At 35.5% G+C, this 26,912-nt stretch overlaps 1 protein-coding gene across 1 annotated transcript in view; it reads left to right on the plus strand.

Annotated features, from left to right (window-relative positions):
* LOC106877208 (laminin subunit beta-1) overlaps positions 1 to 26,912 on the plus strand; it is a 171,603-nt gene that overhangs the window by 130,632 nt on the left and 14,059 nt on the right. Inside the window, exons 17-25 of the mRNA XM_014926058.3 lie at positions 4,604 to 4,822; positions 7,679 to 7,878; positions 8,571 to 8,667; positions 12,069 to 12,260; positions 14,781 to 14,961; positions 18,116 to 18,300; positions 20,490 to 20,725; positions 23,817 to 23,996; positions 25,818 to 25,994. Of these exons, the coding sequence (XP_014781544.1) occupies positions 4,604 to 4,822; positions 7,679 to 7,878; positions 8,571 to 8,667; positions 12,069 to 12,260; positions 14,781 to 14,961; positions 18,116 to 18,300; positions 20,490 to 20,725; positions 23,817 to 23,996; positions 25,818 to 25,994 (1,667 nt within the window). The remainder of the gene's footprint in view (positions 1 to 4,603; positions 4,823 to 7,678; positions 7,879 to 8,570; positions 8,668 to 12,068; positions 12,261 to 14,780; positions 14,962 to 18,115; positions 18,301 to 20,489; positions 20,726 to 23,816; positions 23,997 to 25,817; positions 25,995 to 26,912) is intronic.

Raw genomic sequence — 26,912 nt, forward strand, 5'->3', positions numbered from 1 at the left:
CATGCACACACACAGTCATCATCACACATACACACATGTACTTGATGTTGGTGGAAAACGGAAATGTCTCACTAGGGCTGCATATAAAAATGATTAATAACACTCAGAAACAATTAACAGAAGTTTTATTTATTGCACATAGTGTTTTTGGATGAAAAATAATGGCAGTTACACACCTAGTATATATCAGTTGTGACTGGTCCATCACAACTGCAAAATAATTGCGCTATATTCATGATGATAAAGTCTGTGTCTTCTAAACTACCATGAGAGTGGAGACGTCAAATGGCTGCCTCAACATTCTGGAGTTACTGCCATAATAACCAGTTTTATGTAGAGTTCAGTGAAAAAGTTCCAGAAAGTTGAATCATGTGATGGATTGAATGGATTGATGCTGATTGCTTTGTTAATCAGCTGATCCTGTGAAATGACTGTGGTTTAGCTGTGATATCTACTTGATTATCCAGTAATTCAGTTTTGAATCTGCTACACACGCACACAAACACACATACACATATATGTATATGCATATAAAATGGATGATTAAGTACATGTATGAATGTGTGAGAGAGATAGTTACCAAGTAGTGCCCAGGGAGATTAGATCCTGTGACTCTGACTCCATCGTCTGGGTGAGGTGGTCCAGAAGTAGAAAAGTCAGCTAGAAGAATGTTTGAAATCAAGTGTATATTGAAGACTGATGGATAAGAAATAACAAGTATATATATAATTAAAATGTGTTATGAGTATTATAGGATAAAATCCTACATAAACCCAACTAACAGTTAAAAAATGGAGAAGAGAAGCTGTTAAAAGTTTTTATAAATTTTTAATCCATACAATCATTTCGACTGATAATACTGACATGCAAGAAAACATGAAAAAGATTAAATTAATTATAATTATAATTAAAATAATAAGTAAATTAAATTAATTTAATTAGGTATTACCATTCCCTTCAGTGGAAAAAATTAGTAAAACATCAAAAAAGATATTAACAAAAGAATATTACAATAAAACTACAGAGAGCCTGTGTCAGAGAAAGTTGATCGGATATTCATAACAAGAATATGAAATAGGAAAATGTTAATGTAGTATTGAGTCTATCTGTGTATGAACTAGAGCTGTTTTGGCCAATGGATATTTTTAAATATAAGTAGGAAAGAACGGAGACAAAATATATATATAGTTCACAGATGAGATCCAGATATTCTCTGTATAGAAGACACTTAGTAGTGCTTAAAAGATTCAAACTTAGACTCTGATGTCTTTACAGGGAATCATTCTACAAAGTAAAGAAAGGCTATAAGAAGGATCAGATCAAGCAGGTTTAGAAGCAATTATGGGGATAAGCAAATAAGACACATCAAATGTATCAAATATATTAAGTACATCAAATGCAAAATATGTATATATTTATAACGAGAGAAAGCAAAAGGTGGGAACTTTCAGATGATGAATGATTTATATTTTTTTTCTCCTTGTTTCTCTCCTTATTTCTTTCTGTATTCCTTTCAGTTGAAGAGCGTAGCTTGAAATGTCAAAGACTTTCTCTATTCCTGAGCGTTAAACTAATACATCCATTTGTTGTTTACACCACCTCTCTTCGTCTGTTGTTTTTTTTCGTAAATTCTCCCATAGAAATATATATATATATCTATATATATATATATATATATATATATATATATATATAAATAGGTCCAACTTACACAGTACAAATGACAGAAATTGTGTGTATACACACACACACACACATACGCGCGTGTGCACACACACACACACACACACATGCATATATACATGTATGCATATACTAGGGTGTTTGGAAAGTAATTGCGTTTTTCCAACACTATGAAATATAAATCAACCAATCCTGTCAGAACCAAGGTCGAATGGGCAGGAACTGTCTAGAAATAGTATATAATCTCTTCTAGGGATAGTATATCATCTGAAGAAGGCAATTGTGACATATCCAACAAGCCATGCTTTGGAAGATGACCTACTCTGAATGTTGACCTTTTGAACAAGACTGTTGTATTGAATTTCTGTCAAAGCACCAAAAATTTGGTGTGTTGTGTTCAACTATTTATGAACATCTCAAGTAAATTGGGAAAACATTCAAAGGGGGAAGTTGCGTTCCACATAAGCTTACACTTGAGAATCAAACACAACATTCCATCATCTGTAGCAGTCTTCTAACCAGGAATAACAACCTGTCATTTCTGCAGTGCATTGTTCCAAGTGATGAAAAATGGGTTTTGCATCACAACAGAAAACAAAAATGACAATGGTTACCGTATAATGAGAGGCCAGTGCACACACCGAAACCAAAAGTCCATCCAGAAAAATCCTTGCTCTGTGTTTAGTGGAACATGAAAGGTATCATCCATTATGAGCTACTGGAACATGGAGGGACCATCAATGGTCTATTGTCTACAATTGATCATGTAAATGAAAAATTACATTCAAAGTGGCCAGCTTTGGTAAACAGAAAAGGTATTTTTCTCGAGATGACAATGCACGGCCACACTCTTCAAAACAGACCCTGCCAAAAATAAGATCATTAGGATGGGAAGTTCTTCCACATCTCCCATATTCACCTGACTTAGCACCTACAGATTTCTATCCGTTCTGACCACTAGAACATTTTACAAGAGGCAGAAGATTCAGAAACAGAGAAGAAGTTGAAAACAGTTTTTTTTTCAGGAAATGAATAGGTTTCTTTGAACACGGCATAAAAAAGTTACTTTCCCATTGTGCTGCAGTCATTGAAAATGATGGTGAATACATTCTTGATTAAAACTATTCCGATAGATATAGTTTACATTCATTTTTATGTGCTTTCTGGTGAAACACAATTACTTTCTGAACACCCTAATGTTTGTATATATGTATATATATATATATAAATATATATATATATATATATATATATATATATATAAATATATATGTGTGTGTGTGTGCATGTACCTGATGTGACCAAACTGTACAGATTGATGCAACACAATTAGATATACAATATTCTACCCATAATGGACAGTTGCAGGATGGGTCAAAGCGTTTGCTTTGTCAATTATATATATATGTATATATATATATATATATATATATATATATATATATACTCTCACTCAGAGTAAAAGGCAGACTGTATGATGCATGCGTACGAACAGCCATGCTACATGGCAGTGAAACATGGGCTGTAACTGCTGAGGACATACGTAAGCTCACAAAGAATGAAGCCAGTATGCTCTGTTGGATGTGTAATGTCAATGTGAATACCCGTCAGAGTGTAAGTATCTTGAGAGAAAAGCTGAACATTAGAAGCATCAGTTGTGGTGTGCAAGAGAGACGATTGCGCTGGTATGGACATGTGGTGAGAATGGATGAAGATAGCTGCGTGAAAAAGTTCCACACCCTAACAGTTGAGGGAACCCGTGGAAGAGGTAGGCCCAGAAGACCTGGGCTGAGGTGGTGAGGCAAGATCTTCGTACATTGGGCCTCACCGAGGCGATGACTACTGACCGAGACCTTTGGAAATGTGCTGTGCGTGAGAAGACCCGGCAAGCCAAGTAAGATCGTTGCCAGTGCCCCTGGACTGGTTCTTGTGCGGGTGACACATGAGATGCACCATTTTGAGCGTGGCCGTTGCCAGTACCGCCTGACTGGCTCCCGTAGGATTTTCGAGCGAGATCGTTGCCAGTGCCCCTGGACTGGCTTGTGCGGGTGGCACATAAAAGACACCATTTCGAGCGTGGCCGTTTTCGTGCGGGTGACACGTAAAAGCACCCACTACACTCTCTGAGTGGTTGGCATTAGGAAGGGCATCCAGCTGTAGAAACTCTGCCAAATTAGACTGGAGCCTGGTGTTGCCATCCGGTTTCACCAGTCCTCAGTCAAATCGTCCAACCCATGCTAGCATGGAAAGCGGGCGTTAAACGATGATGATGATATATATATATATATATATATATATATATATATATATATATATATATATATAAATATATACACACACACATATACACACACACTCACACATACATGTATATAAATATGCACACACGTGTACATGCACACGTGTACATGCACACATATATATATATATATATATATACATATACATATATGTGCACACACGTGTCCATACATACATATATACACATACACACACACATGGACATATATATACATACACACTTGCGTACATGTATATATATATATATATATACACACACACACACACACACACATACATATGTATACACACTTGCATACATATGTATATACACCTCCCTGTTTCTTTCTGTGTTCTTTTCTGTGGAAGAGCTTAGGCTCGAAACGTTAAAGACTTTTTCACTTCCCAAGCATTAAACTAATACATCTGTTTGTTGTTTACATCACCTGTTTTCATCTTTTGTTTTTTTTGTGAATTCTTCCCCTAGATATGTATATACACATGTGTAGATACGCATTTACATATATCCATACATATATGTATGCATATATACACACACACGCACATGCATATACACTTAAGTATGTACATATCTGTAGGTGTGTATATAATATAAGTATAAATATTTTTGTTTTACTAGGTCTCAATTGTGACACTTGTGCTCCAAATTATTTTGGCTCTGCTGATCTTGGAACTTGTAAGTCTTGTGATTGCAATGGTAACATTGACCATAGGATCCCTGACAGCTGTGACACACGGACCGGAGAATGTCTTAAGTGTCATTTCCACACCACTGGTTTCAACTGCGAACACTGCGAAGCAAATTTCTTTGGAGATGCAACTCGACAGAATTGTCAAGGTAAGCACTATAGCATCATTTGTTCAACTCTATTCGTTAGTGTAACGGCATGTCCTGGTACTTATGGCAGATCATGAACTTTTAGAAATCAAAATCTTGCATTTGAACTAGAATACATATAACATATAGGAGGGGTGCTGAAAAGTGCCTGGCTTTAAGGATGTTGTTGAAGGCCTGGTTGGAGGCCCAACCATCTGAGTTCTTTTACAAGGTTTAGAAATACTGAATGATCACTGCAATAAATGTTTGAATCTGGGAGGGGAATATGTTGAATGAAATCATAATTAACTGATCCTTCTGTATTTTCTTTTACCGAAAGCCAAGAACTTTTTAGCATCCCTTTGTATATTCTCTCTTTCCAGTTGCTTCTCAGAAAAATGAAAAATTTATATTAAAATCTTATTTATTATGTCTGTTTATTTATGTATGCAAGCGTTGCATACTGGAAATGTTATTCCCTTACTGTTTGTAAAAAGACTATTTTTAGAATTTGTATGGATAATCTCATTTTTCTATGTAAAATTTCCATTACATATATATTAGAAGAAACTTAATTTTGTTTACTGTTTGTGCATGTGAATAATTACCTGGGCACCAACTTTATTAGTAGTCTTTGTGCTTGAGTTTTTGGACAGTATCATTGTCTCAGTGTTATCTATATATACTGGAGAACTATTATGTTGTTGTCCAACTTGGTCAGTATGGCAGTTAAATCTCTTTCAACAGACATCTTCCCATCTATAAACTGGTGAATCTAAGCAATGAATATATGATGGTTATAGCTAAAATGTTGATTTTAAAATTCCTTTAATATCTGCTTTTGTGATAGAGATGTACTGGCTGCAAGAAATCAACATAAACTGTAGCAGCAGGATCAAAATGTAGTAATGATTGTTTAAAGACTGACCCAGCTCTTAATTCTCTTTTTCTATTCCAGTTTATTCAGTGGAGCTAGCTTAGAGTGGTTTACAAGTATGGACATGTATAGGAACTGCTGTTTTTTAAAAAAATTTTAAGGAAACAAAATACAAAATATTAACAATGCCTTGAAGTTAATTATAATTACAAAGATCTTGTTGCATTGCAGTTTTGCATTAGGAAAAGACTAAATAAATATTTGCCAAAATAGTATCTTGCTGAAGAATGAGAAGGTGGATCAGTGAAATAATTCAGTGTCATACTTTTAAGCCTGTTATCAGGCCAACTATAGAAGAAACAGTTGTTGATGTAACAACAAAGACCTGAATGTAGTGGAAACCAAAGGACTTTTGTTAGCTTCAAAAAGTATAAACCTTCCTTGCCCATTTAATAATCAAATGAAAAATGTTGAGTTGGTGAAATACTTCAATTTCTTGGCATGCATATATGAAACCACCTTCTCAGGCCTTATAAATTTAGGCACCCTAGTGGAAGTAGACCCCGATCAAGAAATCTCTATATGGTTGTTCATTCTGCAAAAAGCAATAGTAAAATCTGTAAAATTGCATTTTACCATTTTCAAAATGGGGAGGGCATTAGTTAATGTAGTTCTAGATGAACTTTTGTTTTACTAGGTCTCAATTGTGACACCGAAAAAAAAAAAAAAAAAGAAAAGATGAAATAGACTGGGTTTTAATGTCATTTGTTTATAGGTTTGCTTGATCAAAGTGCACAGTAATAACACTGCTTTTACTTCCACTAGAAAATTGAAATTGAGCAGTGATGTGGTGAATAGCTACCCCTTGTATGGCTGAGTTGATTTTAACAAACTCAATCCTTATTACTCAGGAGTATGAAGCATAAATCTATTGTAAAAATCTATTTACTGCTCTCAAACTTCTTTACACTGCAGCACTAGCTAACTTGTAAGATATTTATGAGGTACATTCTTACATTCTTAGCATACTTTAGTAGACACACTAGCTCTCTTAATGCCTAACTGCTCAATCCCCTCCTTTTAGTACTAAAATTCTAGGCCTTAAAAAAAACCAAATGATTAACAATCTGTGTGTTCTCTACACTTGACTGAATCCAAAATAGTCAGTCATCCAGAAAGCTGCTTGTATATAATCAACAGACTGTCATGTCATGCTTTCTTTTTTATGTTATCCAATTCTCTTAACTGTTCTATTGAATTTTTTTTATATAAGCTCAATCAAACATTTCAGTGAATATCCTCTACTATTTCATATGATCATAAACTTTTGAAAAATGTTCAGCTATTTATATCAAATCATATTTGGCTAGTGCAGATAAATTACAAAGATGGCTCTTGTAATTAACATTTGAATTTATGACTATGGTGTTAATAATCCTGTAACTTAACTTCAATCATTGTCTTATATAATCATTACAATTGTTGTTGTGGTTGTTTACCTTTTGGTTATAGCTTTGTGACCAAAGATGTTCCATAAGAAGACAACATTATTCTGATGTCTGTTTGAAGTTAGTAGCATGACTCAAGAAAGATTTAGTTTCTAATTCAAGCAGGTCAAGCTATTCTTTAGAAGCTCATGTATTGGCCGTTTCTGTTGCTTTTACTGCTGGTGTTGTTGTTTAGCTCCAGGTTAATCATGATCAAGCAATCTACTGATCCAGTACATTCCATATGTGACCACCTTGTCTTCTACTTCAGAAGGTGTATCTAAGGCTATACAATCCTATATATATATTTTTTTCAATAGTAGGATGTGATTTGAAGAAAATTTGGCAGCTTTTTCTAGAAGGTGATGAGATCTGCTTAGAGGCTTTCTTGGTTTATTTTGCTGTTTTGGTATTATTATACTTTCTATTTCTCCCCAGATAAATATCTGAAAATGACAAGAAACTATAAATATAATGAAATACTATTTGAAATTTTTCTTTTCTTCCTTTTAGACTGTGTCTGTAATTATCTTGGTACCAACTCCTCAAGTGGTCTTTGTGACAGAGTTTCTGGCCAGTGTCACTGTCATCCCAATGTTGTTGGAAGAGAATGTGATCAGTGTGCTGAGAACCACTGGAACATTGCTAGTGGAGATGGCTGTGAACCTTGTGACTGTGATCCTATGGGTTCATTTTTCCAGCAATGTAATCAGGTCAGTCATTACACATAAATTGTTTTTTTTCTCTCTTTCTGTAAAATAATAGCCAAGTCCACTGAGCTAAAAACAGACACCACAGGATAAAAATATTTTACTGCTTGAAGCAGTGGTTCTCAACCAGGTTCATTGAAGATTTTGCTGTTAAAATTCATGTGCAATAAATTGGTTATACTTCTCCAATACAGAAAATATTTCAACAATTTTTTTATACAATTCTTAATAATATTTAATGATAAAAATATAATGGGACTTTTTTAAATGTTGAATGGTTATTAAGGTCCACCTGAGTAAAAGAGGAATCAAAGGGATTCATTGTCTTAAAACATTGTAAAATGGACAAGTAGGTTTTTAGCTAAGAGTTCATCTTCAGTAATGATCCTGACTAGTAGAGCTTTCCACTTGTCTTGGTAGCATTGTCAAATTCTGGATTTGGTTATGGCTTAGCTGAGTAACTAATAGCCAAAGCCAGAATGTACAACAGCCCATTCCTAGTTAAACTCACCAGTCAGAGACATCTGATACAAGATGGTCACTTTTTGTGAGCAAGAGAGAGTTTTACCATCTCACTTTTGGTAGTTTAACCAAATAATCTTGTTACTGAAACAATGAATTGGCTGACCAATTAAAACATACAAATCTTATAAGCATCAAAATATTTAACAATTTATGGTTAAAATAACTTGCAGATTGATGGTCAGTGTCAATGTAAAACTGGTCGAGGTGGACGTACATGTAGTGACTGTGAAGATTATTACTGGGGAGATCCTGCCGTCCAGTGCTTCCGTAAGTACCTAGTCCTTCCAATCAATACATAATTGCATGTCATTATATTAAAATCATTTTTGGTGTGTACTGTTAAATTTGTTTTACTGGGTATGCCATATACGTTTACTCATTATTTAGACTTCAGTTGAGAAAAGATTAAGAGCTATGGTGAAAGCAAAGGATGACCATTTTGAATTGTAAATATGTAAAACATTGTCAGTAACAATCAACCTGTAAACTTTTATTAACCAAAAATCTAGAACTTTTTATTTTATGATAATGGATATATATATATGTCACACCCAGTACATTCTGTCTTGTATATATCTTCTGAATTGCTTCAGAGGCAGATGAAGTTAGCAAAAGTAATGAAGCACTGTAGTAATATTGTGTATCGAAGAATAATGTATGTATTTATGTACGTATATATGTCTGTGTGTGTGAGGTGAAGGTATGTGGCTTAGAAGTTAGGGTACTTGGCTCATGATTGTGAAGTCGTGAGTTCAATTCCTGGTAGTGTCTTGTGTCCTTGAGCAAAACACTTTATTTCACATTGCTTCAGTTCGTTCAGCTGGCAAAAAGGAGTAGTACCTGTATTTCAAAGGGCCAGTCTTGTTACATTCTATGTCATGCTGAATCTCCCTGTGAACTATGTTAAGGGTACAAATGTCTGTGGAATGTTCAGCCAATTGCACATTAATTTCATGAGATGGCTGTTCCATTGATTAGATCAATTGGAGCTCTTGTCATTGTAACTGATGGAGTGCCCATGTGTGTATTTAAGGACCCTTTGTTGCCATGTTACTTCTTCACTACTATTATGCCCTCTTTAATCACTGTCTCTTCCTCTGCCACTCCCTTATACTTCATCGCCCTACTTGTGCTGTTTTTCTGTTATGTCTACTTATCAGCAACAGTATACCTGCTTATGACTGTCTCTTTTCCATCATTTCCTCCCTTACCATCTTCCTACTCCTATCACTCTTGTTATTCCCATCACTTTCTTTCTTCTTTCAGCCTCATGTTCTGGTGCTCTCTCATCTATCACCTCTCCCTCTCTTCTGTTTGTTCACTCTATTAGGTCACATTATGAACAGATGCAATGTTAAATAGAGCATCCTTTAGTCTTGCTGAGGACATTAAAACTTCTCTGGTGCTAGTGCCATTGATGGGGTGTATTCAGTATACCCTGTAAAATAGTTAGTATTAAGAAACGTATCCATCCATAGAAAGCATGCCAAAGTGGAATGTGTGAGCAAGACATGTTCCTTCATTCCACTAAGGAGGGCAGTAACTCTGTGTGTTTGTTTGTGTGTGTGTGTGTGTGTGTGTATATATATATATATATATATATATATATATATATATATATATATATATATATGTATATCATCATCATCATCATCATCGTTTAACGTCCGCTTTCCATGCTAGCATGGGTTGGACGATTTGACTGAGGACTGGTGAAACTGGATGGCAACACCAGGCTCCAATCTGATTTGGCAGAGTTTCTACAGCTGGATGCCCTTCCTAATGCCAACCACTCAGAGAGTGTAGTGGGTGCTTTTATGTGTAACCCACACGAAGGCCAGTCAGGCGGTACTGGCAACGGCCACGATATATATATATATATATATATATATATATATATATATATATATATATGACAAGCTGGCAGATTTGTTAGCATGTCAGACAAAATACTCAGCAGCATTTTGTGCATGTTTAGGTTCTATGTTCAAATTCTACCAAAGTTGACTTTGCCTTTCATCCTTTTGGAGTTGATAAAATAAGAACTAGTTGAGCTCTGGGATCAATGTAATTGACTAGCTCCCTTCCACAAGATTTCAGGCCTTGTGCCTATAGTAGAAAAGATTATTTATAGGTGCAGGTGTGGCTGTGTGGTAAGAAGTTTTCTTCCCAATCACACAGGTCTGGGTTCCAGTGTGTGGCACCTAGAACAAGTGTCTTCGATGTGACCTCAGGCTGACCAAAGCTTTGAGTGGATTTGGTAGATGGAAACTCAAAGAAGCCTATCATATAATCTAGGTGTGTGTTTGTGTTATTGTGTGTGTTTGTCCCCAGCCACTGTTGGTGTATTTACATACCCAAAACTTACTAGTTTGGTAAAAGGGTCTGATAGAATAAGTACCAGGTTTAAAAGAAAAAGAAGTACTGGGGTTGATTTGTTTGACTAAAATCCTACGATGGCATTGCCCCAACTTGGCTGCAGTCTGATTATTGAAACAAGTAAAAGATAAAAGACAAAGGATAAATGTCATTTATTAGTTCTGACAATGCATATTATTTTGTGCAAATTGACGGCAAATTGCTTTTCAACTGATATTGGATTTTTACTTTTTCATTAGACCTAAGATTTCATAAGGCTAGATTCAAAACAAAATGGTTTTTGGATGTGGGATAGGAAAGAACTATGACAAATATATTCATTTGTCTATTTGTTTGATAATTACATGTGTATTTTTGCTTCTATTTGTGGGATGGGCAATAATAATCCATTGTTAATGATTTGGGAATGTTAATGTATAGAATTTAAAATACCGCATGAGTGTATGTATGTTTATATATATATATATATATATATATATATATATATATATAAAATGTATGTTTACATGCACACACATGTTTATATATTTATATAATGTATGTTGTTTAGCTTGTCATTTTCTACTTTGTTTTATGTGAGAAATGTGTGAGATAAACTTTTTGTGACAGGAAACTATTAATGATTTAGAAAAAAAGGAAAAAAATTAAAAAACTGAAAATGTAAATCATGAGATTTAATATGGCAAAATGTTGAAACTTGGTTTAAGTGGATTGGTTCTTTTAACTATATTTGTGTGTGCATATTTTAGTTTCAAATTCTGATACAGGGACAGCAATTTTGTAGTGGCCAGGGGGCGGTGGCTAAATCTATTACATTGATCCAGTGTCAACTGGTACTTTATATTGATCCTAAAAATTTGGAAGGCAGTCAGCCTTGTGGTCATTTAAACATGAAATCAAAAGAAATGCTGCTAAGCAATTTTGTCTGGCACGGTAACACTTCTGCCAGATTGTTGCCTTATATGTGTACACATATTGAGTAAATAAGATCAGGTCCTGAAGAAACTAAATCAGGTCTTGGTCAGTAAACATTATATAGAAAGGTTTGTAACTTTTGATTAAGATTGCATGATAAAGTCAAGGATGCTGACGTTTCAGACAATACTCACCAAAGTGAGAAAATTTTCCTTTTATCACAACTTGCTCTGCTCATCTCCTCATGATGTAAAGATTTATCAAATCTTATGAACTTATACATATATTAGTTGTTCAATAAAACAGCCTTTTGTTTTTAAATATATGCTAATAGAAGGAACTTTTCCAAATGATATTTTTTTTTTCTTTTACAGCTTGCAATTGTAGCCGAGAGGGTTCAATCTCAACACAGTGCAATCGTCGAACTGGTCAGTGTACTTGCATTCCTGGTGTCACTGGTCACAATTGTGACAAATGTGCCCGTGGAACTATTGGAAAACTACCTAACTGTAAATCATGTGGTGAATGTTTTGATAATTGGGATAGAGTTGTACGTGATCTTAGTGGTAAGTTTATGCTTGGACTTCTTTTTAACTAATTGAATATATTATAATTGCAGCATGGAAGGTTTTATAAGCCATTTAAAAACACACAAACTTCAACATTTAAATTCAATTTTCCAAAATATTTTCGTCGCTTTGAGACCGCGACCTGTTCATTGACAAAATTCCATGCTGCTGAGATGCAGCACAGGGAATTTTGTCAGTGAACAGGTCATGGTTGAAGTGAATGTAACAGATTTTGTGTGTTTTTAAATGGCTTATAAACACCTTCCATGCTGCAATTGCTTTTGTTTCAGCACACAATCTCAGATCAGGTCACTTGCTATGCAAGTACATCTAATATATTATAATTAAATATAATTTATTGTTGCTTTAGTGTAGGATTGAACCATCAAATATGTATCGACATAAACAAATTGTTTACATGAACAAGATTGAAATACTTGACTATGACTTCAATCATAAATGATATTTGTACAGAATTTTATTATAGTTATTTTGTGTAATGTTTTGTGAAATGAAATTTTTTTCTGTTTGTTATAATCAAAAAAATGTTTCTGTGGGTTTCAGCTTCTTCATGTTTGGTCATTTGGTATTAAGGTATTATATTACTCTTAAGCATTTAAACTGGCCATATCCAGCCTAAATATTCTACTTGTTTTGTGTTCAAACTGGCCAGATCTGGCATGTCACATCTATTCTTCAATGTCATTCTAAAAATAAACAGTCACAGCAGTGAAGTTACAAAGCTACGAGATAATTTATGATTAAATTGAAAACATTGTGAATAAAGAAGCATCACACTTGACCAAGTAATCTGAATGCTAAAGAGTTAATTAGTGTAAACTACTCAGCACTTTCTTATCTCACCTGAATATTATGCGTGTATACAATTTATGTTGTTGCTTAGCTTTAGGTCTTATTGAGCAAGCCTATGAAAATAACAAAACTTTTTAGCTTTGATGACCTCAGCATATAACTTGGACTACATTAAGTATGATCTGGCTGCTATAGGTAGCATGTAGAGGCTCTATCATAAACTCATGATTAATGATCTTTAACCTTAGGTCACCTCTAGTCCAGATGAATCTTCCAATCATGATCATCCTGATTTTGTATCGCTAGGCCAACATCTCCCATTTATCTTTTTTTAAAGATGGTAATGTATGATTTGAGAGTAGTCTGGTTGCTTTTTTCCAGCAAGTCAAATGGTCACATAGCACCCTCTTTGGCTTATGATCAGTGTTGTTCATCTGAAAGATATCTAGCTATTGAAATATTTTCCAGTTTATTTATGACCTTTTTTAAACTATGCCATTACAAAAAGGGAATATGTTTTTTTGACCATTTCATTGCCATATCACTACATTAACTGTGGAGAAATGAATTCTGCGAATTACAGGGTAGCAGTGATAAGCAGTGATGTGTATAAATACAACATTGTTACCAGTTCAAACATGCTTGAGGTATATTCAAACCCATTAGAAAGCCATTCACTGTGTCTTGTCATGGAGAAAATTTTTTGCTGTAGACAAATGGTGTAAACACACTAGAATCAGCTCACAGTGCCACCTACCTGGACTGTGAGATGCAAGCATTCTGAATTGTTTGCATCTCACAGTCTGGGTGGGTGGTACTGTGAGCTGATTTTGGTGTATTTACACCAGTTGTCTACAGCAAAAACTTTTCTCCATGACAAAATATAGTGAATGGCTTTCTTACGGGTTTGAATATGTCCCAAGCATATTTGAACTAATAGTAATCTTGAGCTTGCGAATTTAAACCTATGTTGTTTAAGCAATTGTTTCTTGAAACTTCAGTTGTCTGCAGTAAACTGTGGCAAAGCTTAATTATGCACTCTCTTTCTCCTTCTATAGGGTTACAAAATGAGAGATATGACTTGAACTTCAGATCATGTAATCTGAATCCACATTTGATACTATTATGAAGTAATCTGTTGTGTAGCACAAAAAGTGAAGGAAGTATGGCTATGTGGTTTCAAATTTTGTTTCTCAACTAAATTGTTCCTGGCTTGATCCTACTGGGTGGCATCTTGGGCAAATACTTCTATTGCTCCAGGTTGACACTAGACTTTTGAGTGGAATTGAGGAGACAGAAAGCTGCTGAATGGATGTGCTACATATCCCTTGAATACCTTTAGTGGAGTCGACTCTACTGTTAGCATTCAGACCAGGTTTATTGATAGCCCATGATTGGTTCCCTCCTTTGTTTCCAAAAGAAGGCTCTGGTAGTGCCTGTAACAAACACAATCAGTTAGTTGGTGTGTGACCTCTGCAAATCTTTGAGATACACCTGGGATGGTTAGCAGTTGAGGTCAGAGCATGAGTTAGTGAAGCAATCACTCTATCATATATTTCAGTGTGGATTTGTGTTTTTGTATTTCTTTTGCAATCTGTCTCCAAACTCATCTACAACAAACAACAAAATAACTGTTTCTTATTTGTTGGGTTTTAGTAATGGTTGTAATAATTGATTTTAAATTTTTGAAATATTTGTAATCAGATCGCACTCATGAGATGGTTAACAAGGTCAAGAATATCACCATTACTGGTGCTGCGGGGGCTTTCGAAAAGGAATTCCGTGCAATGCGAGAGAACTTGGATGAAGTTAGGCAGATTATAAGTGATGTTGGTGGTTCATCAGAGACTGTTGCTGAATTAGACAAAATGCTTGAAACAATCAAGTAAGTGTTAGTTGTTACTCACTTAAATTTGAATATGTAGTAGTTGAATCTATAGTAGAATGAATGTTTGCAGGAAATGGTGAAGTTGTCATCGTCATCATCATCATTTTTAGTTTTCACTTTTCCATGATTGCATGGGTTAGACAGAATTTATTGAGGTAAATTTTCTGCTGCTGTATGCCCTTCCTATTGACAACCCTCACCTGTATCCAAATAAGGTAATATTTCTCCATGGCCTGATATGTTTTGTAGACTATTGGAAATAACATTTATTTTACAACAATCCCATGATGTCAAGATGAAGAGACACATGCATATATATATATATATATATATATATATATATATATATATATTTATTTCTATCTCACTCACCTTGTTGCCTCTCCATACTGATATTTACTATCAGCTGCAGTTCCACCCTTGTACATCACTCACTATATTCACCTCTACCCCCATCTCTAACTATTTGTTATTCCCCCTCAAACTCTTATTGTACAACCCACTACCCTTATCAATCCATTGTTCATATCCTCTCTTATGCTCATCTTCATGTATCTTGAGAGTTTGCTCTGGTACTGAATCAATATCATCTTTATCTCCCCAACTACTTCCACCCACCCGTATATAATGTTGTGTTGCTATATATCTTCTCTATAGCAAGACACCTATGCTTGTCACTCTATCATACTTTAGCCTTTCACTATTTAGCATAAAACACCATCTCTCAACTACTCTCCCTATTTAGATGGAAAGAATTTTTCTTTTTCCGTTTTTTTTCTTTTTCTTTTTCCGTTTTTTTTCTTTTTCTTTCTTCTAAGTTACTTGACAACCTTACTAGTGTTTGATGACGTGAACAAAAGCACCCAGTATAAAATGATTTGCATTAAGACGGGCATCCAGCCACACAAACAATGTTAAAGCTAATGCTGGAACTTGGTGCTGCACTACAAGCTCACTGAATCTTGTTAAACTGTTCAACCCATGCCAGCATGGAAACAGATATTGAATGATAATGATGATGTATTTAACACTTTCTTTCAGTTTCTTTCTATCAAATCCATTCCCAAGTTAACCCTCCTTTAATTGTAGCACAGTGAGTACACATAGAGTACCATTTACAAATTGCAAATGGTTATCTTGTTAAGCGATGCACTTTGCAATTATGTTGTCCTGGATTCAAGCCCACTGTGTGCCAACTTGGGTAGTTTTCTGTTACTGTAGCTTCATGTTGAGCAATACCTTGTGGATGGAATTTGGTAGATGGAAACTGTGGAAGCCTTTATATGTATGTATGTGTGTGAATGTTGTTGGCACTCCGTCGCTTACGACATTGAGGGTTCCAATTGATCCGATCAATGGAACAGCCTGCTCGTGAAATTAACGTGCAAGTGGCTGAGCACTCCACAGACACGTGTACCCTTAACGTAGTTCTTGGGGATATTCAGCGTGACTCAGTGTGACAAGGCTGACCCTTTGAATTACAGGCACAACAGAAACAGGAAGTAAGAGTGAGAGAAAGTTGTGGTGAAAGAGTACAGCAGGGTTCACCACTATCCCCTGCCGGAGCCTCGTGGAGCTTTAGGTGTTTTTGCTCAATAAACACTCACATCGCCCGGTCTGGGAATCAAAACCGCGATCCTATGACTGCGAGTCTGCTGCCCTAACCACTGGGCCATTGCGCCTCCACGTGTGTGTATGCACACGTTATTATCATCACTTTTACCTCAACATTTCAATACTTGTGTGGATTGAATGTTGCCTTTTGAGGTTGTGTGTGTGTGTGTGTGTATATCCAACAGCATGTCATCTATCTTTTGTTCTTCTCCTGTTTAATGTTATCATTTCTATTCTGTTGCTCTGCATTATTAGACATCCTTAATTTTTCCACTCACTCTTGACCCTTCTTTCCCACTCATTTAACCTCAGCCTTGAAGGTCGACCCATACACCTTATCACCACAATTCTTTTATTACCTTCCACCTCCATCCAATCACTTCTTCTAAAATAAGAGTAGTCATATTGCTCCTTTACAGCAATAAATCTATTCTGCTCCAGCCCTTTTCTCTCATACTTTACCCCTTTCTTTTTATTGTCCTAGCATAAAGTCCCCTGTCCCAACTTGAGGTTCATAGTCTTGCAAGCTGTATGGTGACATCACTAGCACTGGTGGCACAGAAAAAAAGCATCCACCTTAAAGGTTGGCAACCACTGTAAATTTGCCTTTCAACAATGTATTTACATTATGTTTGATTCACAGATACCTATTTTAATCTAATACTGCTTCTGTTCCATATAATGGATATATATTTATATATGTGTGTGTGTGTGTGTGTGTGTGTGTATGTATGTATATGTATATATATCTTGTTTCAGTATTTACACTGCGTCCATGCTGGGGTATCACCTTGAAGAATCCTAGTCAAACAAATTGATCCCAGTGCTTAATTTTTTTTTAAAGCCTGATACTTGTTCAACTGGTTCTTTCACCAAGCCACTAAGTTAATGGGGCATAAACACACTGCTTATGAGCAGTAGTGGGAGACAAACACAGACACAAAGACACACATGTATGTATATATGTGTGTGTGTGTGTGTGCTATGGGTTTCTTTCGGTTCCTGTCTGCTAAATCCATTCACAAGACTTTGGTTGGCTTGAGGCTATAGTAGAAAACACTTGTTCAAGGTGCCATACAGTAGGACTGAACTTAGAGCCATGTGGCTATGAAGCAAACTTCTTACCACACAGCCATGCCTGCATCCATATATGTATGTATGTATGTATGTATGTATGTATGTGTGTGTGTGTGTGTGTGTGTATGTATGTATGTATGTTTTAAAAATTATGGAAATGTCAAATGCAGGAGATGGCTGTGTAAACAGCTTAGAAGATTGGGTAAAATATCTTCATAAGACTGAAAGATGTGACCAGCAAGCTGCTACAAACTATTGAACTCTGATCCTCTGGTTGCAAGAAAACTTCACCTAGCTCTGCCTGCACTATATGTATCAACTGTTCTTGCTATTTACATGCCATTGTACTGTGGTATTCAATAATGATAATAACTATCATCACTTGAATTAAGCTAAACAGAAACTCTTCTCAAATAACAATATTATATAAGGCATTGTTGTATTTTGTCTGTTTATTCAGGAAGAATTTGAGTGTCAATAACAGACTAGTTGATGATGCTGAAAATAAATTACTTGACACCTCTAACACCATATTGAATTACAAGAACAAATTGATAGCTTTGCAACTAGACATAAAAGATTTACGAGACAAAGCTAACAAATTGAATGATAGTGCTCAGACAATTAAAGAAAATGATTATGAAGGTAAGTAAAATTTGTTATATGTATAATTGTTGAGATGGAATACCTTCCAGCTGAATTGGCGAGGCATGTTCAAATCTGTCTTGTGTGTGTGATGGATAATTGGACATTTTGTAATTGTATGCAAAACAGTTGTCTATGCATGCAAGTCTTCTTTTTCCACATCATTGATGTTTCCCAAGGCAAAGTCAAAAGATGATAGTGCTTAGTACAAGTGTTGTTGTAGGTGTTCCTGTCAAAATGCAAAAAGTCAGAATAAATGCCACAAAACATCTTCAAATCTCTAACAATTCTGCCAATCTATTGCCTTCCAATGTGTTTTTCCCTTTATGTAAGGCAATATTGTGTTATTTGTTGGATGTTTGGCTGTTATTTTTAACAAGTGAAAGGATTACGTAAAGGTTCTCGTTAGGTGAACTTGGATGATGAACTGATGATGGCAATGATACTTCCATGTTGTTAATGTTGTGGTGTGTGTCATTGACACCCCTGTGGGATTGGAAAAGTAGACTAGCTGATCTCTTATAAAAAGTAGCATATTGGATGAGATGAAAAGAAGTCATAGGAGCCGTTGAGATAGTTGAGTTTGTATTTATTGAAGTATTGTGTTTAGTGGAGTAATTTGAAGTACATCATGTGAAGACAATTGTGTCTATCCTCGCTTCCTGAAATCAGTATATCCAACGTATAGAAGGATATAAAAGTTAGATTCTACTATCACTATTCAGCACTACCCTACTACCACTATAGTAAACTGTTACACAACCACCTTGCACAATGCACTCTGATCACTTCACCCCTACTACCACACACACTACTGCTACACAACCACCACCACCACCACCACCACTCTGCTGTCACACTAACTACCACTGCCACTTTCTCCCTGTCACTCTACTACTATCACTACTACGTAAACAAACAAGGGAGCTTGGTTCCCTGCTCATAGGAAAACAACGTAATACCTTTGGTAATAGTTCCAGTTGATCAAGGTTGACCTGGGACTTAACACCCCCCTCCTCCTCTCCCTACCCCCCTATCACTACCGTCACATGCTGTTTACACATACTCACTCACAAGTGTATTTATGGAGTACCTGAATTGATACTGAGATCCTAAAATCACCGTGCGACATAAAAAGCATTGGTGCTGGTGCCACGTAAAAAGCACCCAGTACACTGTTGAGTGGCTGGCATTAAGAAGGGCATCCAGCCATAGAAACCAAGCCAAAATAGACAATGGAATCCATTGTGACCTCTGACCTTGCCAGTTCCTATCAAGTCATCCGACCCAATGCTAGCATAGAAAACAGACAATAAAATTTTGATGATGGTGTAGCAGCACCAATAACAATTTCACAACTAATGAATATCTTATTCAAATCAGCTTAGTTTTTCATCACTCCATGCTGGAAAGTAAGAAAATTGACCCAAATGTCAACTTCTCCACTAATTCAATGTTTCACCTCTCAATACTTTCACTTATGCATTGACACATTTTTATTTGTGGTATGCTATTATCGCTGGTGTTGTGTTGGTATTGGTGAGTTTTGGTGTGGTGTTAACATTTGTTTTGTTGTGGTGTGGTGTTGTATCAATGTTGTTTTAGTATTTGCTGTTGTTGACATTGTATTGGTATGGCAGTGTTACAATGTTGTGGTAGTAGATGTGTGGTTGTTGCCCTTGCTATAGTTGTTGACATTTTCTTTTGTTTCTTTTTCTTTGTTATTTTTCTCTTCAGTGCCTAAATTTCTAGCTGGCTTACTGTGACAGTAATTTCTATTTTGTACATTATTAACCTTTTATTTTATGTTTGTTTGCTTAATATTATTTTGGTTGGTCCAATCTTTGATCACCACCAGGTGTCTCTTCAAACACACACATACTCTCTTTCTCTCTCACACACACGCAGATGAAATTTAAACTTAGAACCTTGTATATTTTATATCAACAGCAAGCTTACACTGCTCTTACCATTATGTAGGAATGTCGTTACACTATAAGCAACAAATGTCCTGAGTTCAAACTTAATTTATGTAAAATATATTGAGAACAGTGGTAAATGGGACTGATGAAATAAAAGAAAGAAAATCCTCAAAGTGTTACTTATTTAGACTGAAGATAATGTAGACCATTAGATATATGTTGTATATGTTTTGTATTTACACTTGTGATTATGTGTTTCCATGACAGGAGCCTACAACATAACATTAGAGGCAAAGCAGATGTCTGATAAAGCTGATCAAATTGTCCGTAGAGCCATGGATACTGTAAGAACTTCTGAAGTGAATCGTAATTCAGTTGAAAGAGAGATTGCTCAAGTAGAAAATACATTTCGGTCTCAGCTCAATGTGGAGAAACGCAAGCTGGATACTCTTGACCAAAATGTCAGTGATCTTGATCAAAAATTGATGGATATCAATGAAAATGTAAGTTGTTCCAAAACTTTCATTTCTATTCTCTCTTCTTTCTTTGCACTTTTCCTCCTGCCTCACCCATTTACCTCCTTTTTTACCGTTTACCTCATTTTCATATTTTTCTTTCTTCTTTTCCCCTTCTACTGTTGTCTCTACCCTTACTGTCATTCATCTCTTTAGCCTCTTTCCTTGCTTACTCCTCTTTCATCCTTTGTTTCCTCTTTTGTTCCCTTTTCCCATCTTTTCACTTTTTCTACTATTTCTCACCTCCCATTGTCTTCTCTTATATCTTCTGTTGTGTCTGCCCTTTCTCTCCACCTTTCTTCTTTCTCTCCCTGAGCAGTATCTCTGAAGCCTCTGATAATTAAACCAGAACTGGTACAGAGACAATTTGTCAAAAGATAATATTTAAAATGAATATACTCTTTCTAAGATTCTATACATCTCTGCCTATGCAGTGTTTTACACTCATATTATACTGCATGAATCACTGAGGCTTGACTCTTTTCATATCAAACTGCCTGAGACTACCTTTGGTTCTACAATTAAAAGTTCGTGTTTTGAAATTATCTAAACTAAAACTTTGCATCAAAATTTCATGTTAGTTTATGTTCTGAACTTGAGATTGATAATCCTTTCTAGTTTGGCTCAAGGCCAGCAATTTTGATCGAAGAAAGAAATCAATTACATCAATTCTTGTGCTCAACTAGTACTTATTTTATTTATTTTATTGGAATCTGAATGGATGAAAGATAAAGTGGACTTTGGCAGCGTTTGAGCTCAGAACATAAAGTGCCAGATGAAATGCCGCTAATCATTTTGCCTGGCTTGGTCATGATTCCACAAGCTTGCTACTTTTAACCCTTTAGCATTTAAACTGGCCATACCTAGCCAAAATATTCTACTTGCTTTATGGTCAAACTGGCCTGATCTGGTCTCTCACACCTACCCTAGAATGTCATTTGAAGCATAAACAATCACACCATCAAAATCTCAAGGCTGCAAGAAAATGCATAATTAATTCAAAACAATGTGAATTAATAAGCATTACATTTGACAGAGTTATCTGAACTCTAAAGGGTTAAATTATTTTAATAATTCTTCATTATTTTCAAATTTAATTGAAACAAATGAAGTTTATTTCAATGAAGATATGTTAAAAAAAGAGAGTTACTGCAGAATCTGAGATTCCCTCACCAAACTTTATGGGTTTAGTGAAGCAGCTTTAAATGGAAATCATTGTTTCTTTGTTTTGTTGAAAATATGTTGTGCTACAATAGAGACTCTACCTGTATATGCCTCTGCATGATCAGATTTAATTTCTAGTCAGGCACTCTCTTCCTGATGTATATTACTCTCAATTTGATGTGTGTATCCTTGCTTGGATGCATGCATATCCTTCTTTAGATACAAGCATATCTTCACTCAAATGCAAGCATACATATTATCCATACACACATGCACTTACACCTGCACTTTTGAACACTACTACATGTACAACAATAGAACACTTGCTTAGTATTTATGCATATACTCACTGTAAAGTGGTGACAGCTGCTCAAGCAGTTTTTTATTTGCCTACCCATATGATTTCTGGCTCTTTCTATTTGTGCTTTGTTTCTATATTTAAATTATATTTGGGTATCTATGCATACATATATCTATGTGACTACATTAGAGAAACAGCTAAACTGTGTGCATGTGCTTGCGTGACCATGGTTTATTTCTGTTTTACATGCATTTTCTATATTAAGTAATAATAGGTACATATTTTTTTATCTGATAATACATTTTAAAACTGGGTACCCTTCCTAACACTAAGCTTTGAATGTCAAGGAATAAAACTGGTTAGATGGTAATAGTGCAGAAATCTATTGGGTTGTACCTGTTCTTGGTTTGCAGACTTAATTTCTCACCTGGTTTAATCTTACCATTTGACCACTGGATGCTTTTCTCAGAGTTCCTCTCTGTGTTAAGCATTTGAGTCAGGTTTGTGGTTTGAGGCCAACACAACCTTTTAGATGTGCAACATATACATCAGTTATCTTTGAATAATGGTTTCTTCCATTCTGGCTTTACTTCATGAATATTAGAGCACTTGTAAAATGATCCATTCTTCCTCAGTGTAGTTATAAAACAAAGTTACAAAATATAACCAAATGAATTGTAATGTAGATGTTGTTGAATTTGTTTTTGTCACACTGGAGCCGACAGTTAAATACATCCCTCAAGGACACAACATGATGATTCTTGTAATAAACTTTTATCCACTTCGCCCTTTCCCTCAGTTTGTGACTGGTTCCCCAGCAAGTATAGGCTTTTAAGAAACCCACCTGCAGTCATTGGTATTTAGCTAAGTCATATTAAAAAATTGAGTAGTGATTAGCAAGAGCACAGGAATCATAAACCCCAGCTCCCACAGTCAAATCATTGAATTCTTGACACTGCCAAAATACTGTTCAATCCTCTGGACAATTTTCCTTCTTCATTTCTTTTTCTAACACTTCAACACTCTGGCCCCTACACATCAGCTACTGGGATATAAGCCATACATCTCTGTTCTCCAACACACAAGTCTCTTATTCCCTTATCTATAGCCTATTTATGAGTGTCCATGCTATTCTACTCAAAATTAACTGTAAAGGGTGGTGTTGGCCCATATGTCTGTCCAGAGGATTATTTACTCTTTCCATTACTTTTCCCTCTGTAAGTAAGAAACTGAAGTCTCATGTGACTGTATGATTTGAAGTATCTGACTTTAATTAATGTTTAAACCTTTACAAGGTAGTGAGCTGGCAGAATGGTTAACACGCCAGGCAAAATGTTTAGTGGCATTTTGTTCATCTTTACATTCTGAGTTCAAATTCCATTGAGATTGATTTTGCCTTTCATCCTTTTGGGGTCGGTAAAATAAATATCAGTTAAACACTGGGGTTGGTGTAATTGACTTACCCCATCCCCTGGAATTGCTGACCTTGTGTCAAAATTTGAAACTTACATATAAGCCTTTACTTCAGACAAGGAAAAGGTACATTCTTAACAGGTTTTTTTAAATTTCGAAGCCTAATATTTAAAATTCATGTCACTAATTCATTTTTTGAAGGTCTGTGGCAAAAGAGGAGACCCTTGTGATGCTCTGTGTGGTGGTGGTGGTTGTGACAAATGTGGAGGTTTTGGTTGTAATGGAGCTACAACAAAAGCAGAGAATGCATTGGAACTTGCTGAAAAGGCTAAAAAAAATCTACAAGAGAGAAGTTCAAAGATACCAAGTATTGTTAATAAGGTGAGTAATAATCTGATGTTATTGTGATCTTGAACAGCTTTCTTTCTCAGTCATTACCTTCATCATCAGCTTCATAGGCTGTTTGCTAACGAAATTTGCTTCTCAACCAAGTGGTTTCAGGTTCAGTCCTACTGTGGTACCTTTGGCAAGTGTCTTCTATTATAGTCCTGGGCTAGCTACAGAGTTGTGAGTGGATTTGGTAGATGAAAACTGAAAGAAGCCCATCACATATATATGTGTGACATTATATATATATATAGTTTGTGTATGTATGAGTGTGTAGGTATTCCCCTTGTTTTGATATGTGCTCACTGGCATTCATACAAATTGCATCGTTTATTGTATCCCATTGAACCATATCCAGGCTGTTTGTTGTTTGTTAGATAATGGGAAACATTGTCTTGCTTAGATACAGATAAGGTTTGGTGACTGGAAGAGCTTCAACGCTAGAAAAGTTTGCTTTAATCATGTTACTTTGTGACACCTGCTAGTATATGTGCATGTACATGCACACATGATGGGTTTCCAAACAGTTTCCATCTGCTAAATGCACTCATGAAGCTTTGTCTGGCTTGTGGCTATACAGCTGTAAAAGAAAAGTATTTAAATTGTGGTTAACTCTTCCTGTATTGTACAAATTACACTTTGGATGTCATATACCCTGTATTTTGGATTGTCCATCCATCTATCCAGCCATTTTCTTCACCCACTTTTCCTAGGTGGGTTGTCATGATAATGTCTGCAAGCACCTCCTCCACAGGGTCCAATTAGAAGCAATCATCATTACACTTTCCAGTTGGATTCCCAAGTGTGACCAACTGAGATTGGATGTTATCCAATCATCTCATTCTTGGTCTACCCCTAGGTCTCCTGCTGGCTGGATTGGCTTGAAGTATCCATCTTGTAATTCTTTCCTGTGGCATTCTAATCATATGTCCGTACTGTAGGACTAGAATTGTGACCTCTCAATGGGAAAAGTAGTCACTCAACTCATAGAGATACCTTGATCTCTGAGTTATGCACCCTTTTGAGTAATTTTTCTCCAGAGATCCTTTGGAGGAGGAACCCCAATTCAGCTGCTTATATTTGCAATCATATTCTTTTGGTCATTAACCAACATTCATGCTGGCAGCTTAAGAGACGCATGGAAACTGAATAGAAGATTGTAAGGTTTTTTTTTTTATTTCTTTTTTTTTTTTTAACCAACCTCTCCTCTTCTGAGGATTGAATACTTGAGTTGGCACATCACTGTCAGCACAAGCCATTCTGTGACTGATACCATCCAGAATTAGAATTTTGTATGGTATCAATTGTATTTATCCCTCTCTATCTGTTACCTTATAATTTTTGGGCTGTGTGGTAAGAAGTTTGTTTCTCAACCACATGGTTTCATGTTCAGTCCCACTGCATGACATCTTGGGCAAGTGTCTTCTACTATAGCTTTGGGCCAACCGATACCTTGTAAGTGGATTTGGTAGATGGGAACTGAAAGAATCCTGTTGTATTTATATATATATATATTTGTGTGTGTGTGTTTGTCCTCTACCACTGCTGGGCAACCGGTATTAGTGGGTTTATGTCCTCAAGACATAGCAGTTCATCAAAAGAAACTGATAGAATAAGTACCAGGATTTTAAAAAATAAGTACTGGGGTCACTTTGTTTGACCAAACTTCTTTAAGGTGGAACCCCAACATGACCTTATTCTAATGACTGAAACAAGTAAAAGATTAATAATTTGAATGAAACTAGTTACTCTGTATTGTATTTCACTTTTTAAAGATTTGTTTGATTTAATGGAAATGGTTTGTTCTATTTTTAGCTGGATAATATTAAAGACAAGACAATGGATGTGAAGAAAGATGTTGAAACTCTTTATAATGCTTCTGTAAATGCTATGAACCAGTCCTCAAATGCTCGTGATGACCTTGAAAAAATGCTGACGGACATAAGTGACTTGTTAAACACTGACAAAGCAAAACTTGACGAAGTCAAGAAGGTAATTTATTTATTGATTTTGGATATAGAAGATGTGAAATGGGGGCACAAACATTGATTTAGGAGGAAGAAAATCATGTCATTATATATAGTAACCAACATTATGTATAGAGATAGTGGTATACATGCAAGCACAACTTATTGTTGCTTCTCTTGGGTGTATTTATTTTTATGTTAGTTTGAAAGGTTAAGGGGTGACAAGTGGCAGAACTGGTGTCATAAGTGATTGAAGTGTAATTTCAGTATTTTTTAACATTCCTTTATATTCTGGGTTTGAATTCCACTGAGGTTGGTTTTAATGTTCATACTTCATCCTTCAAAGATTGATAATTGATAAAATAAGTGTTAACCATATGTAGGGCTCAGTTCTATCAACTGTACCACTCTGATTTGTGGAGTCCTGTATAAAAATTTTTTTTAAATGAATTTACAGATTCCCACATGAATTATTTGATCTTAAAGAGACAACTTTGTTAGATAGTGGAGAACCTATCATGCAAACAAGACTAGCCAGAAGTAACAGCCAAATGTTTCTCATCTCCCTTGGATCTCATCTTTACCATCTTAAGAAAATGGGAAGGATCCATTGAATGATTTCAGTAGTGATGTTGAAACTATCGCTTTCTGTTTCACAATAAAGTTGTTTAAAATAAATTCAGTCTTTTACACTCATCTACACAACAAGATTGGAATTTATAGCCTATTACTACAATTGGTAATATTTTTTATTACTCAGGTGCTATGATTACCTACTAGTCCTAATTTTTAAAAAAAATGAAATTATTAAAAAATATTAATTATTGGTGATGGAAGCAGTATTAATACCAAAGATTGCTTTTTGGTATTAATACAGCTTCCAACACCAATAATTAGTTTTTAATAAACTTGCTTGCTCTTTGCAATATCAGTGTCCGCAAAG

The sequence above is a fragment of the Octopus bimaculoides genome, chromosome 6, assembly GCF_046866305.1.
Source record: "Octopus bimaculoides isolate indiv1 chromosome 6, ASM4686630v1, whole genome shotgun sequence".
Classification (NCBI taxonomy): domain Eukaryota; kingdom Metazoa; phylum Mollusca; class Cephalopoda; order Octopoda; family Octopodidae; genus Octopus; species Octopus bimaculoides.